Source organism: Trichoderma ghanense, assembly GCF_004382785.1.
Source record: "Trichoderma ghanense strain CCMA-1212 chromosome Unknown scaffold_7, whole genome shotgun sequence".
NCBI lineage: Eukaryota > Fungi > Ascomycota > Sordariomycetes > Hypocreales > Hypocreaceae > Trichoderma > Trichoderma ghanense.
Genome location: NW_027395670.1, coordinates 861,048 through 873,156, shown reverse-complemented (window position 1 = coordinate 873,156; position 12,109 = coordinate 861,048). Strand labels below are relative to the sequence as shown.

At 55.2% G+C, this 12,109-nt stretch overlaps 5 protein-coding genes across 5 annotated transcripts; 2 read left to right on the top strand and 3 right to left on the bottom strand.

Moving 5' to 3' along the window:
- Positions 1–613: 613 nt before the first annotated feature.
- CCMA1212_006433 (putative glutamine-tRNA ligase) lies at positions 614–2,921 on the top strand (the record flags this gene model as incomplete). Its single annotated transcript, XM_073703655.1, has 5 exons — positions 614–1,037; positions 1,097–1,140; positions 1,290–1,844; positions 1,906–2,773; positions 2,838–2,921. Coding segments are annotated over 5 exons (1,974 nt in total), but the record flags the coding sequence as incomplete, so codon positions are not given.
- Positions 2,922–3,191: 270 nt separating this feature from the next.
- CCMA1212_006432 (uncharacterized protein) lies at positions 3,192–4,281 on the bottom strand (the record flags this gene model as incomplete). The annotated part of the gene is made up of 5 exons (XM_073703654.1): positions 3,192–3,382; positions 3,461–3,777; positions 3,844–3,950; positions 4,015–4,173; positions 4,240–4,281. The coding sequence occupies 5 exons, from the start codon at positions 4,279–4,281 to the stop codon at positions 3,192–3,194; spliced, it is 816 nt and encodes a 271-aa protein (XP_073557786.1).
- A 521-nt stretch (positions 4,282–4,802) lies between these two features.
- On the bottom strand, positions 4,803–5,905 carry CCMA1212_006431 (Short chain dehydrogenase yanD; the record flags this gene model as incomplete). Its single annotated transcript, XM_073703653.1, has 2 exons — positions 4,803–4,944; positions 5,004–5,905. The coding sequence occupies 2 exons, from the start codon at positions 5,903–5,905 to the stop codon at positions 4,803–4,805; spliced, it is 1,044 nt and encodes a 347-aa protein (XP_073557787.1).
- Positions 5,906–6,874: 969 nt separating this feature from the next.
- CCMA1212_006430 (putative efflux pump gsfJ) lies at positions 6,875–8,812 on the top strand (the record flags this gene model as incomplete). The annotated part of the gene is made up of 3 exons (XM_073703652.1): positions 6,875–7,176; positions 7,265–7,699; positions 7,765–8,812. 3 exons carry the CDS (start codon positions 6,875–6,877, stop codon positions 8,810–8,812), a joined length of 1,785 nt encoding a protein of 594 aa, XP_073557788.1.
- A 911-nt stretch (positions 8,813–9,723) lies between these two features.
- CCMA1212_006429 (uncharacterized protein) lies at positions 9,724–11,057 on the bottom strand (the record flags this gene model as incomplete). The annotated part of the gene is made up of 3 exons (XM_073703651.1): positions 9,724–10,400; positions 10,498–10,804; positions 10,884–11,057. The coding sequence occupies 3 exons, from the start codon at positions 11,055–11,057 to the stop codon at positions 9,724–9,726; spliced, it is 1,158 nt and encodes a 385-aa protein (XP_073558128.1).
- Between the last annotated feature and the right edge of the window lie 1,052 nt (positions 11,058–12,109).

The window sequence follows — 12,109 nt, the reverse complement described above, 5'->3', positions numbered from 1 at the left end:
CATTTTGTTAAATTCCGCTCTGTTCGTCTCATTAGAAGATTGGCTCAGCCTCACGCTGGGGTGTCTCGTGACCGTCCGCGTCATTCCCGTCAAGATGAAGTCTGAGGGTGAAGAGGATACAGTCATTGCGCCAGGCACGGGTGCTGTGAGTCACATTTTGATTTCCCGATACCGCAGCGAGACAGTTGGGCGGCATCAAATCGATCGATGAAATGCACTGCAGGTGGTGAGGACCAAGCAGCCCAATTGCAGCACAGAGCCCCCCAGCCATAGCTCCAGAGGCCCTTGTCGCAGCCAAGCGGCATCCAATAGCTGAGGGTTGGATGCTCAAGACTGGGGCCAGAGTCAGCTTGACAGGCAGAACAAAGACGAAGACTGCCAACGGAGTGGTCACCATGAAAGAGACATGATCTAGAAGCAAATGGGGAAAAAAAGAAAAGAAAAGAACAAATTGAAGTCATCTCGGCTCTCCTTTGAGGTGCCTTATCTTGCTTATCGTGCGGTGAAGGAGGGGTGCACGTGCCCCGCGGCGGGGCAGCTTCTCTCTTCTTTCATCGCTTGACTCACTCTTTACCAGATCAAAAATCCATATCAGAACCAGCTGAACGACGCATCAATCCCACGACAGAGACGACAGTCGAAGCCCCGACAGTAGCTCGAGAGACACGCGAAGAGTACACACACATACCCAGACACGATACACCACCGCCGCCATGGCTGACGCGGTCGACAAGGTCGCCGACAATGTCGCCAAGCTCGTGCTGGACGAGGAGACGGGCGACATGGTGACCAAGAACGAGCTCAAGAAGCGCATCCAGAAGCGCGCGCGAAAGGCCGCCGCTGCCGCCAACCGTAGCAACGCCCAGCAGGAGAAGAGCGGCACCGCCCAGCCCGCGGCCAAGCCTGCGAAGCCCGAGGAGCGCGTCATCGACCCGGACGCCATGTTCAAGCAGGGCTTCCTCAACGAGGTCTACAAGCTGCGGCCGTCCAAGGAGGTGGTGACGCGTTTCCCGCCCGAGCCGAACGGATATCTTCATGTAAGATTTGACTGCGTTAACGGCCCCGACCATTCGTCCAACTGCTGACATTGTGGTAGCTTGGCCACGCCAAGGCCATTGCCGTCAATTTTGGCTTTGCCAGGTATCACGGCGGCCGAACGGTGAGTGTCCCTCCCTTCCTAGATGGACTCTGTTTGCAGCGCAGATTGCTAAGTGGTCGCAGATTCTCAGGTAGCAACGCGCAACGGCCCCCGACCACCACCCACGCTCCTGCTGACAAGCTCGCCCTAGATTCGACGACACGAACCCCGATGCCGAGAAGGGAGAATACTTTGTCGCCATTGAGGAAACGATCCGATGGCTAGGCTTCACCCCTAGCGAAATCACCTACGCGTCCGACAACTACCAGCGAATGTACGACCTCGCCGAGAAGCTCATCAAGATGGAAAAGGCCTACGTGTGCCACTGCGACGACGTCGAGACGAAGAAACAGCGTGGTGGCGAAGACGGCTTGAGCCCGAGATATCGATGCGAGCACGCCAACCAGGACGTCGAGACCAACCTCAGGAAGTTCCGCGGCATGCGAGATGGAGAGTACGAGCCGAGGAGCGCCTGGCTGCGCATGAAGCAGGATATCGTCAACAACCCCAACCCCCAGATGTGGGACATCGCCGCCTACCGAATTCCCAAAGATCAGGAGCCGCACTACCGGACGGGTACCAAATGGCGGATATATCCCACATACGACTTTGCGCACTGTCTCTGCGATAGCTTTGAGGGCATCACGCACAGCTTGTGTACGACCGAATTCATCATGTCCCGGGAGAGCTATGAGTGGCTGAACAAGTACGTCAAGTTCTCGGGAAGCAATCCTCATACACGCAATCATCAGCTAACCCGGACGCAGGCTCCTGGTGGACTTCCAGCCCATGCAGCGCGAGTACGGCCGCTTGAACCTCAGCGGTACCATCATGAGCAAGAGAGGTCTGAGAACGTTAATCGAGAGCAATGTGGTCCGTGGATGGGACGACCCTCGCCTGTATACCATCAAGGGAATCCGACGACGAGGCATTCCCCCCGGCGCACTGCTTTCCTTCATCTACGAGCTCGGTGTCACCACCTCCATCACCCAAGTCAGCATTAAGCGTTTCGAGCAGTCCATTCGAGTCTACCTTGAGAGGACCGTCCCCCGCCTCATGCTTGTCCTGGACCCGGTTCCTGTGGTGATTGAAGACGGCGAAGAGCAGGACCTGGACATCCCCTTCTCTCCCAAAGACCCCAAGCTGGGATCTCACACCGTTCGTCTGACCAAGACCGTGTACATTGACCGCTCAGACTTCCGCGAGGTTGACAGCAAAGACTACTTCCGTCTGGCTCCGGGCAAGACCGTCGGCCTCTTGAACGTTCCTCACCCCATCAAGGCTGTCTCTTTCACCAAGGACGAGACAACAGGTGCCATCAAGGAGATCAGGGCCGTTTACGACAAGGAAGGCAAGAAGCCCAAGACGTACATCCAATGGGTGCCCGAAGGCTCGCTCCCAGCCGAGGTACGCATCCATGAGGCGCTGTTCAAGTCGGACAGCCCCGGCTCCGCGCCTGGCGGGCTCTTGAGCGATGTCAACCCCAACAGCGAGACAATCTGGCCGAACGCACTGATCGAGACCGGCTTCCACGAGGTGAAGCGACGCGCGCCGTGGCCCGCAGCCGAGGGCGAGAAGACGGGCGAAGTTGGCCCTGAGACTGTTCGATTCCAGGCCATGCGTGTTGCCTATTTCGTGAGTCACTACCCACTGCACCAGAGCGTGTCACCGATGCTAATCATTCCTCCTCTCTTGATAGGCTCTGGACTCGGATAGCACCGATGACAAGATTGTGCTCAACCGTATCGTTGCTCTGAAGGAAGACTCTGGCAAGAATGCCTAGTAGGCAGCGGCAAGCAGCTTGAACAAACCCATGCTTTGACAGCCTGACCGTAGATGAGAAAGCGAAAAAGAGACAACAAATTTTGTTAGAAAAAAAAAAGAAAATATACCATCTCACATAGAGCACACTGATCTTGACATTATGTGTGCATGTTGCCTTACTGGGGAGGAGGGAAAGCGAGAGATGAGATGGCATGCATTATTATGACAACCAAATATCGCCTGTTAACGTCTTGCTGTAGGCCCAGTCGACCGGTCTGGATGATGCCGGCTATAGCCACTTCTTGTTCCCATGATGGGACACGTACGAACCACCGCTGCCGCCCTCGATGCTTGCATTCTCCCACACAGCAATAACATCTCTGACCGCGTCCTCTGCCCTTGCTGGGCCCTGGAAGTCGGGATTATTCAGGACAAACTTTTGAAACATTCCTCCCACCCTCTCCATTTGCTCCGGAGTCGCTAAAAAAAAAACATCAACTGTCAGCGGGTAGTTCAAAGCAAAGCCATCGCAGAGGCGAACATCAGAAGCAGTCATACCGTTCTTATAGTGTCCAGTATCCACCACGCCCGGACTGATGCTCATGAACAAAACCCCCTCCTTCTTGTACTGCGCATGAAACTTGCCAATCGCAACATTCATAGCCGCCTTGCTGATGGCGTAGCCAGGCGCAACGTGCAGCTCGTGCTTGTTCATCGAATCGAGATCCGCCATGCCCGTGGACAGGGCGATAACTTTCTTGGCGGAGCCGGCGAGGATGAGGGGCGTGTAGAGGTTGAGCAGGTGGATGTTGGCTATGACGTTTACTTTGAAGGATTTGAGGAGGTCTTGTTCGAGGGCTTGGGGGTTTTCGCCTCTGTGGGAGAGACTGTCAGCTTTCTGCTGAGAGGGTGAAGAGAGGAGGGAGGATGGATTTGTTTACAGGACGCCGATGGGGTCGTAGGCGTCGAATTCGGAGACGTATGCTGCATTGGCGATGAGATAGTCGAGAGTGCCGCCAGTGATGCTGGCCGTTTCTGCCACGGCGTGCTGCGAGTTTTGTTGTGTCAGGAGGCATGAAGCCCTTCGGGTTACGGGCTGGACTGCTATTCACCTCGATGGCCTCGTAGTTGGTAATGTCGACTTGCAGGATGCGAATGTTGGAGCGGCCTGCGAGGGTTTGGGCTACTGCCTCGTCGGTTGCGGCCTTGTTTCGGACGAGGCCGATGACGATGTTGTTTGTGTCGCTGGACAGCTGGCGGAGGAACTCGAACTTTTTGGAGGCACGGTTAATGGGGGTTCTTACTCGATATGGGTAAGAGATTGGGAGGTTACACACGCCGAGGCCTCTGGAGGCGCCGGTGATAACGTAGGAAGGCATCTTGCTCGGGATGATGGGTATTTGTAGGGCTCAGAGAGATTTGAACCTAAGTATAAGGGGGGCTAGTTGGCGATAACAGCGGCCGCGACTCTTTGATATCACGAATTCGAGGTGATGGGGAAGAATGTTTAAATAGTTGGGATGTTAAGAAGGGGGGAGCAGTGGGGGAGTGACATACAGCTGGAAAAGAGTCGTACGTGCGCACGCCCAACACTCGCTCTCCACGTCCCACTTAACAAGGACTGAGCATGGGCACGCTGGCCTACAGAGGTGTGTAACTATCTCGCGGGACTATTGGCGTCTGCGGTATCTGAGAAGGCGGAATCTGTTGGATTGACAAAGTGGGAAGGCCCGAAACTGTACGTTTGGAGATTGACCTGTATAGGATGAGCACATGAGTATAATCTTATATGTAAAATCATGTGAATACTTCTGTATTAGGTGAAGAATGCCAAGTATTAGCAACCTCTGTCTTATTGCTCCTACAGATTCCCACGCAATAGATGATTCTGCTACTGGTATCATTGCAGGCCGCCTGTCGAGCTCTGCCTCAAATCACCCAATATCTTGGAAGCTCCTGCAAACTTCAACTCCTCCATAGTCTCCTCCCAAAGCCTTTCTGTCAGTTCTTTCCCTTCCGAGGTGTACCAGATCTTGGGGAATCTACGCATCTCTCAATATTCTGCTTAATCGCCCGCAGGGGTAAAAGGGGGATCACTTACGGCTTAATGGTCCAGTCACTCGTAAACGAGCCATGACTCTTCTCCCCCTGAACCAAAACAGCATCCAAATACGTCGAGGCGCCCACATCCAGCGATCTAGCCAGCATCCACTGAACGATTCCAAAAAGCCTCCTGGCCCAGGCAGGATATCCGCGGAAGAACTCGGTGCCCACAGTCATGCCCGGATTCGACACATTAACAATGACGTCGCGCGGACTGACGAACTCGGCCGCCTTGGAGACGAACAGTGCCACCAGCAGCTTCGTCTTTCCGTACCACGCAAACTGCGAAAACTTCTCTTGCCTCTGGAACTGCGGCAGTATCGGGCCTCGCAGTTCTACCTGGCCGTGATACATTGCGTCCGAGCCAACAATGCTGAGAACAGGCGGCTGCGAGGAGCCAGTGGGCTTCTTCGCTTTGAAAATCGGTAGAAGAAGGATCGTCAAAAGGGCCGTCGACAAGTAATTCACCTGCAGCGTGATCTCATTTCCCGTTGCCCTCACGACAGTATACGGCGACATGGTCAGCCCAGCATTCAGAATGACGAAATCGATCCGCTCCAAGCTCTCGCACCGACCAGCAAAAGCACGCACAGAGTCATACGACTCCATATCGCCGATCCAGACGGACACAGTAGCAGAGGTAAACTCCCTCCGCAACTGAGCCGCCGCCGCATCGCCCTTTGCTTGTGACCGGACCGCCATGACCAGATGGGACAGTCCGAGCTGGAGCAGCTGTCGGCATGCTGAGAGCCCGAGGCCGACGTTGCTGCCGGTGACAATGGCGACTTTGCCGGCGAGAGACAAGTCCGTGGGAAGGGGCTTCGGACGAGTGAGTTGGCGCCGTAGGAAGCCCAGCGCGGTGGCTTCAGATGGAGCATCGCTTTCCAGATAGCGCGACATGGTAGCGATGCCGTTCGGGGGAGACTTGCTAACTCGAGTCTGTTTCTTTCCGTTTCGAATGAGCAAAGGAGGCAGGAGTCAAGTGATACAGAACTTGCAAAGCTGAAGGTGGGACATTTATCCGTCTGCCAATCACTATATACTTCAAACCTCCGCTCCGCAGAGGAGGATTCTATATGCGTCGTACAAAGTCCCTGACCTGGTCGACGGCCCGGTCCCAATTCAGCCGCAGCTCGGTACAAAAGTCTGCAAGGGCAGCATCGACAGGGTCGCCATGAAACCTGATCGATCTCGCAAAGGTAAGACGCTCCCTCCTGAAGGAATCTAAAGAGCTTTTCTCTCAAAGCACTCCGAGGCTTGACGTTTGTAAGCTGAAAGTGCTGTTCTGATCCTTACGTGGTAAACGCTCAGTCCAACCAGCTGCTGCCGAAGAGCAACGACCAACAAGCGCGCACTCGACGGATTGCCGAGGCGGCCTGTATTCGCCCGTGGCTCCGCTCGTTGGAGAATACCCCTGATGGATCGCATTCCTGGCATGAAAGCGGGCTCCCCGGGTGGTCAGGCTATTGGGGGTGGGGGAAGTTGGGAATAACTATTCTTCACGAGCTGAGCGCTTCACGTGTTGACGCGAATGGCGTTTCTGGATGGACGGAATTCTGCTCAGAGCGAGTCGGGAGGCGTCCAGACGGCCTCGTCGTCGTGGTCCGTCTCCGCTCCGCATTGCGCGGGCGGTTGATCCCTGCAGACGCTCATTGCGTGCCATCATGGGTCTCTAAATAGGCTGTCGGCTGGGATCTTATTGCAGCAAGTTGCAGGGAGGTGATTCTCCATATCTCAGCTCAGGATCCACCACTCCCTGGTCGCAAGCCATTTGGGTAGCATCACGGTTGACATAGATCCGGCAGCGGTAGTTTTGGGGAAAGCATGGAGAGACCGACGACGATACGCCCGCCGAAAAGTGGTGAGAGAATGTATCGGCCTAATAGCTTCAGCTTTCTGGAGTTTAGCGACCTGGAGCTGTTTCCTCCCACTCAGGGAGATACTTGGTATCTGTCTGCCAGCAGCTCCGAGGAGTTGAGCGCACCGCCTCCCGTCCGGCCTGCGAGAGCAAAGAGTCTGCCACATGGCTACAACTCTTCACATCTTCTTCATCGTGGAGGCGTCCTGGGCCATGGTTTCCATCCCAGTGACTCGGATATGCCCCTGAGGGCGCTCAACGACAAACCAGAAATCCCGCCAGATGAAGAAGAGTACATGTCCGGCATCAAGCTGTGGCTCATGCTCGCCTCCCTCATCTTCAGCATCTTTCTCATCGCTCTAGACATGGCAATTTCCACCTCCGCCTCCTGAGACCACCAGTCCTTGGCTAACAACTGCTCAGACCATCGTGGCGACCTCCATCCCCGCCATCACCAACCAGTTCAACGGCCTCGGAGATCAAGCCTGGTACAGCGCAATCTACCTCATGACATCCGGCGGCTTCCAATCCACATGGGGCAAGATGTACCAATACTTCCCCCTCAAGATCAGCTTCCTCAGCGCAATGGCCGTCTTCGAAATCGGCAGCCTCATCTGCGGCGTGGCCCCTTCGTCCGTGACTTTCATCATCGGCCGCACGATTGCCGGTGTAGGCGCCGCGGGTGTTAGTTCAGGCGCGTATACGATCTGTGCTTACATCTCTGAGCCCAGGAAGAGGGCAGTGCATACTGGGATTCTGGGTGCTGTGTTTGGCGTTGGGAGTATCTTGGGTCCTTTGCTGGGTGGTGTCTTTTCCGAAGAGTCGACTTGGCGATGGTGAGTGCAGATGATGCGGGTCAATGGCTTTGCTCTCTAGTAATCTAGGCTAAGATGTCTGTCAGGTGCTTCTACATCAATCTCCCCCTCGGCGTCCTCCCCATTGTATCAACAGTCTTCTTCCTCAGCACGCCCAAAGCAGCAAAACCCCGAGAAGCACCCACAAAGGAGAAACTCCTACAGCTCGACCCCCTCGGAACAGCCGTGCTAATGGGAGCCATCATCACGTATCTCATGGCGGTCCACTACGGCGGCCAGATCGACCCCTGGAACTCTGCGCGCGTCATTGGCCTTCTGGTAGCCTCCATCGTCCTCTTCATCATCTTTGCCTTGATTGAGTGCTGGCAGGACGAAAGAGCCATGATCATCCCGCGGCTCTTTGCCAAACGCGGTATCTACGTCCCGTTGTTCTACACCGTCTTCCAAGGGGGCGCGCTTTTTGCCATGGTGTATTATCTGCCTCTGTACTTTCAGGCTATCCGCGGCACGGATGCAGTTATATCGGCTGTTCATAACTTGCCATTCATCATTGCGGCCATGCTTTCGGCTCTTGGAGCTGGCATCTTCATCTCCAACACGGGTCTGGCTACACCCGTCATGATAGGCGGCTCGGCAATCGCCACGCTTGGATGTGGCCTTTGTCACTTGTTGGATCTTGATACAGAAACAGGAGTCTGGATTGGGGTTCAGATTGTCGTCGGCCTTGGCCTTGGATGCGCATTCCAGGTTCCCATCATGGTTGGCCAGGTCAGCGTCGATGTGGCCGATATTCCAGCCGTGACAGCCATGATACTGTGTTTCCAGACGGTTGGAGGTGCCATCTGGGTGTCTGCGTCGCAGTCAATCTTTGTCAACAGGATGCTGATTGCCGCGCCGCATTTCGCACCAGGCATAGATCCCACGCAACTCGTGAGCACCGGCGCAGGGGAGCTGCGGAACGTGTTTAGATCCGAGCAGATTGTGGGAGTCCTCACGGCGTATCTCACTGGTATCAGAGCGGCGTACATGCTAGCTTGCGCCGTTGTGGGTGCGTCTCTGCTGGTTGGGATGTTTCTGCCCTGGAAGAGATTGGACACGGATGCTTTGAAAGAGGCTGGCGGAGCTGCAGCGTAGGGGAGGATGTCTGATTGATAAGCCTCCTCTTCTCTCCTCTTCTCTCTTCCAGTAGTCTTGGCGCTCACGTTGATTATATTCATGCCGTTATGCCGCATTTTGGAGCAACGCCAATGCGCTTGCTACATACCCTTGCTCCGATAACGTCCAGTAATTGGTTCCCGTGGTGATTTGCTCCGAACCCCTTGGCCGTTCTAGTATGTATTCAAGGTCATTATCCTACTTAATACCTAGCCTTCTCGATGTGGCTGTTTACATATACGTATGTCGTGCACAGAACCGCTTGATCTCTATTGTATTCCATCAACCCACATTAACTAGAAGGATTTTAAGCTGAGACGTGGGAACAACGCGTTGTTCTAGAAGAATCGCCGATTCGTCGGTACGGGACATCCCACCTGGTGCCAATCTTCTAACGAGCACTCCCCATCTCCGACTGATCTCTCCCTCCTCCCTCCTCCCTCCTCCACGATAAGCAATATCGACTTTGCTCCGCAAGTCCGCCCCTAGCGTGGCAGATGCAACGTTAAATGGTAGCATTCCGAAGCACCTCTTCGGATTCACCTAAGCTGATCAATCCTCCGTCTCCGTTCATGATTCGCATCGTGAGCTGGCAATCTACAGCCATCTACAGCCGTAAGCATGCTGTAACCGAGTAATCATGACGGCGAGCGTCCCATAGGCCTCACTCGGTCCAATTCGCGCGAGCCTGACGGTGATACACGGTATCTTCTGTACGACGCTTGGGCCTTGGCAGCTGAAGGGTTTCGGCGCACGGCAACCTTGAAACGCAAAAGGGCATGTCAACGGTCAATCGGAGAAGCTGGATGAAATGTCCAACAAGATTGTTGCGCTGATGAATCCCCCCTTGAAGCCTCTATATGCTGTTTCCCTTAAACTATCACTTCCGTCTACAGATAATCCTCCCAACCCTTCAGCTCCTGTATGATACCTCCCAACCTCTGCTCAACGCCAGGCAAAAGCACGTCATTGACGCCGTGCCTCCTCAGCCGTGTCACCGCAGCCAACAACTCCCTGCACCGCACCAGCAGCGACACCCGCAGGATATGCGCCCACTCATGCTTCGACTCGACACGATAGTCCCCCACGCTGCATAGCCTCGCCGCCAACGAAGGGCCCTCGCCGTTGTCGTCGTCGTCTTCCTCCACCTCCTGTCGTATCTGGCGGACGCACCCCGCCACCCCTCTCTGCAGATACACCGAGAGGCCGTCGACGACGAGCACAATCAGCTTCGTCGTGGCCCGCGGCGTCTGGCCGTGGTCGCAGGAGAGCCAGGCGTTGAGGCGCGCCAGGGCAATCTTCTGGTAGCCCAGGACGCCGTCGCTGGAGACGTCGAGCGTGGTGTGGTACTGGAGCTCGAGCTCTTCGAGCATGTGTAGCGCCGACTGGGCGCATGTGCAGAGCTCGCCGTCGTTTGTGGAGGGGCTGTCGATTAGACAGGTGCCTTCTGTGCTTCTTGGGGTTTGATGTGGCGCTACACAGAACGGATGGCTTTGTGAGGGCGAGATGCTGCTGCTTGAAGTCAAGCTGCTGAGGTCTCCGAGTGTAGAGTTTAGCTGGTCAAGATCTGCCACGGAAACAAACAGCACGCCCAAGCATTAGCCCAGCCACTCAATATACAGCTTTCTAGAACTCCGAAACAAAGGACCGAAGCTGAAACATACCGAGAGTAAAGCTCTCTCCCAGACTAGAGCAGTGTAATGAAAAGTCAGACGGGCTAAACTCCAGAGCCGGCGAAAACTCTGAGGTCGAAACAACGGGAGCAAAGGGATGCGAATCGCGGGTAGATGCGGACGAGACAGAGCTGCTGCTGCTACTGCCTCTGCCTCTGCCGCTCTCCCCGTTGCTGCACCTCGTCTCACGGCCTGCGATGCCCTTGCGGCCGTCTTGACCGTCAGAGGGAGCCGAGTTCTTCTGCCTCTTGGTGCCACGCTTGGTCCGCTCCGGAAAGACGCATGTGGTACCGGTGCCCTGGCATCTCTGGCAGCCAGTGACTTCTCCCGAGCATTTGACCTGTTGTTTTGCTCAACCATCAATATCACCCTCTTACCTTGTCGCGGATAGAGGCCGATATCGGGGAGGGCAAGTGTCTCACCTTTCGTGCACGGCATTCTACACACGCGAGCCGTGACTGTCGGTACTCGCCGAATGTGTGATTGCTTGCCAGCTTGGATACGCTTTCGGCTTCTGCTGAGGTGTCGTTGTAGGATATTGTATAAAACATATCGTGTCTTTCTTCTAGCTGTTGTTATTTAAAGCTGTGCTGTCTACAGATTTGAGACCAACCCTCAACAGGGGACGACGAGGAAGAAGCAGCGATAAGACAATGATGTAAGAGGGAGCGAGCCCTCGACATGGTATTGAACAAGACTAAAGAAGAGCAAGGGGAGCTGAGGTGATTGGATTGTTCAGGAAATTGCAGCTACAAAATGTCTAGAACCCCCGTACTACCAACGCAGCAGACAGCTATCTCTTCCATGAGAGACCTGGTAGGACACCGCCGTCGTATAGCAGATCTACAAACCCCTTCCCCTCACGCATCTTCCGGCTTCCAGCACAGGCAAGTAGTGGCGACGCCAGCCAAGCTTTCTCCTCAAGCTAAAGCTCTCAACTCCCACAGGATACGCGACTTGTCTCACCGGCCTCCTCCTCCCTTTTCCCACAAAGCGGCCATCCTTAGTGCTCACCTGCTCGCCTCCACATGCGCGTCCCAAAATCAAGAATACCATGCTATATTCCCCCGTATCCGCAAGGCAACGTCGTGTACATTCACCACGAACACGGGTCGGGCCCCCAGGTAGGGATGCACATTGGGGGAGAGGACAAGCCACGGAGAAGCAGTGGCCCTTCCGGCGTTGCACGACACCGCCAAACCGGGGTCTAGATCCACGGTGCTCCGAAGCCCTTGGCGAGCTACTGAAGTTGATCAGCAATGCCCAGCTTGAGAAAGCATGGAGTCAAGATCGGGTTGGATCGGGCATATCTTGCACCCGGTGCATCGGCGCCATGTGAGGGTGCCTATTGTTCTCCTTGCTCGCATAGCTTGGGTGGCCTGCCAAGGTGGGATTCTGAGTGACGACGGAGGATCTGAGCGCTTTCTGCCGTCAGATGAATCTTTTTTCGGCTCCAAGGCAAATGTGCTGGAGCCTTTGGTCAGGTCAGTCTTCCAATCAGATTGGGTGGTGACTACAGACGGCTAACGAGTCTACGGCACGAAGGATGCCCATACGTCAATTGACGTCTGTAACTTCCCGTCTGAGGGCATTGAAGAGTCGG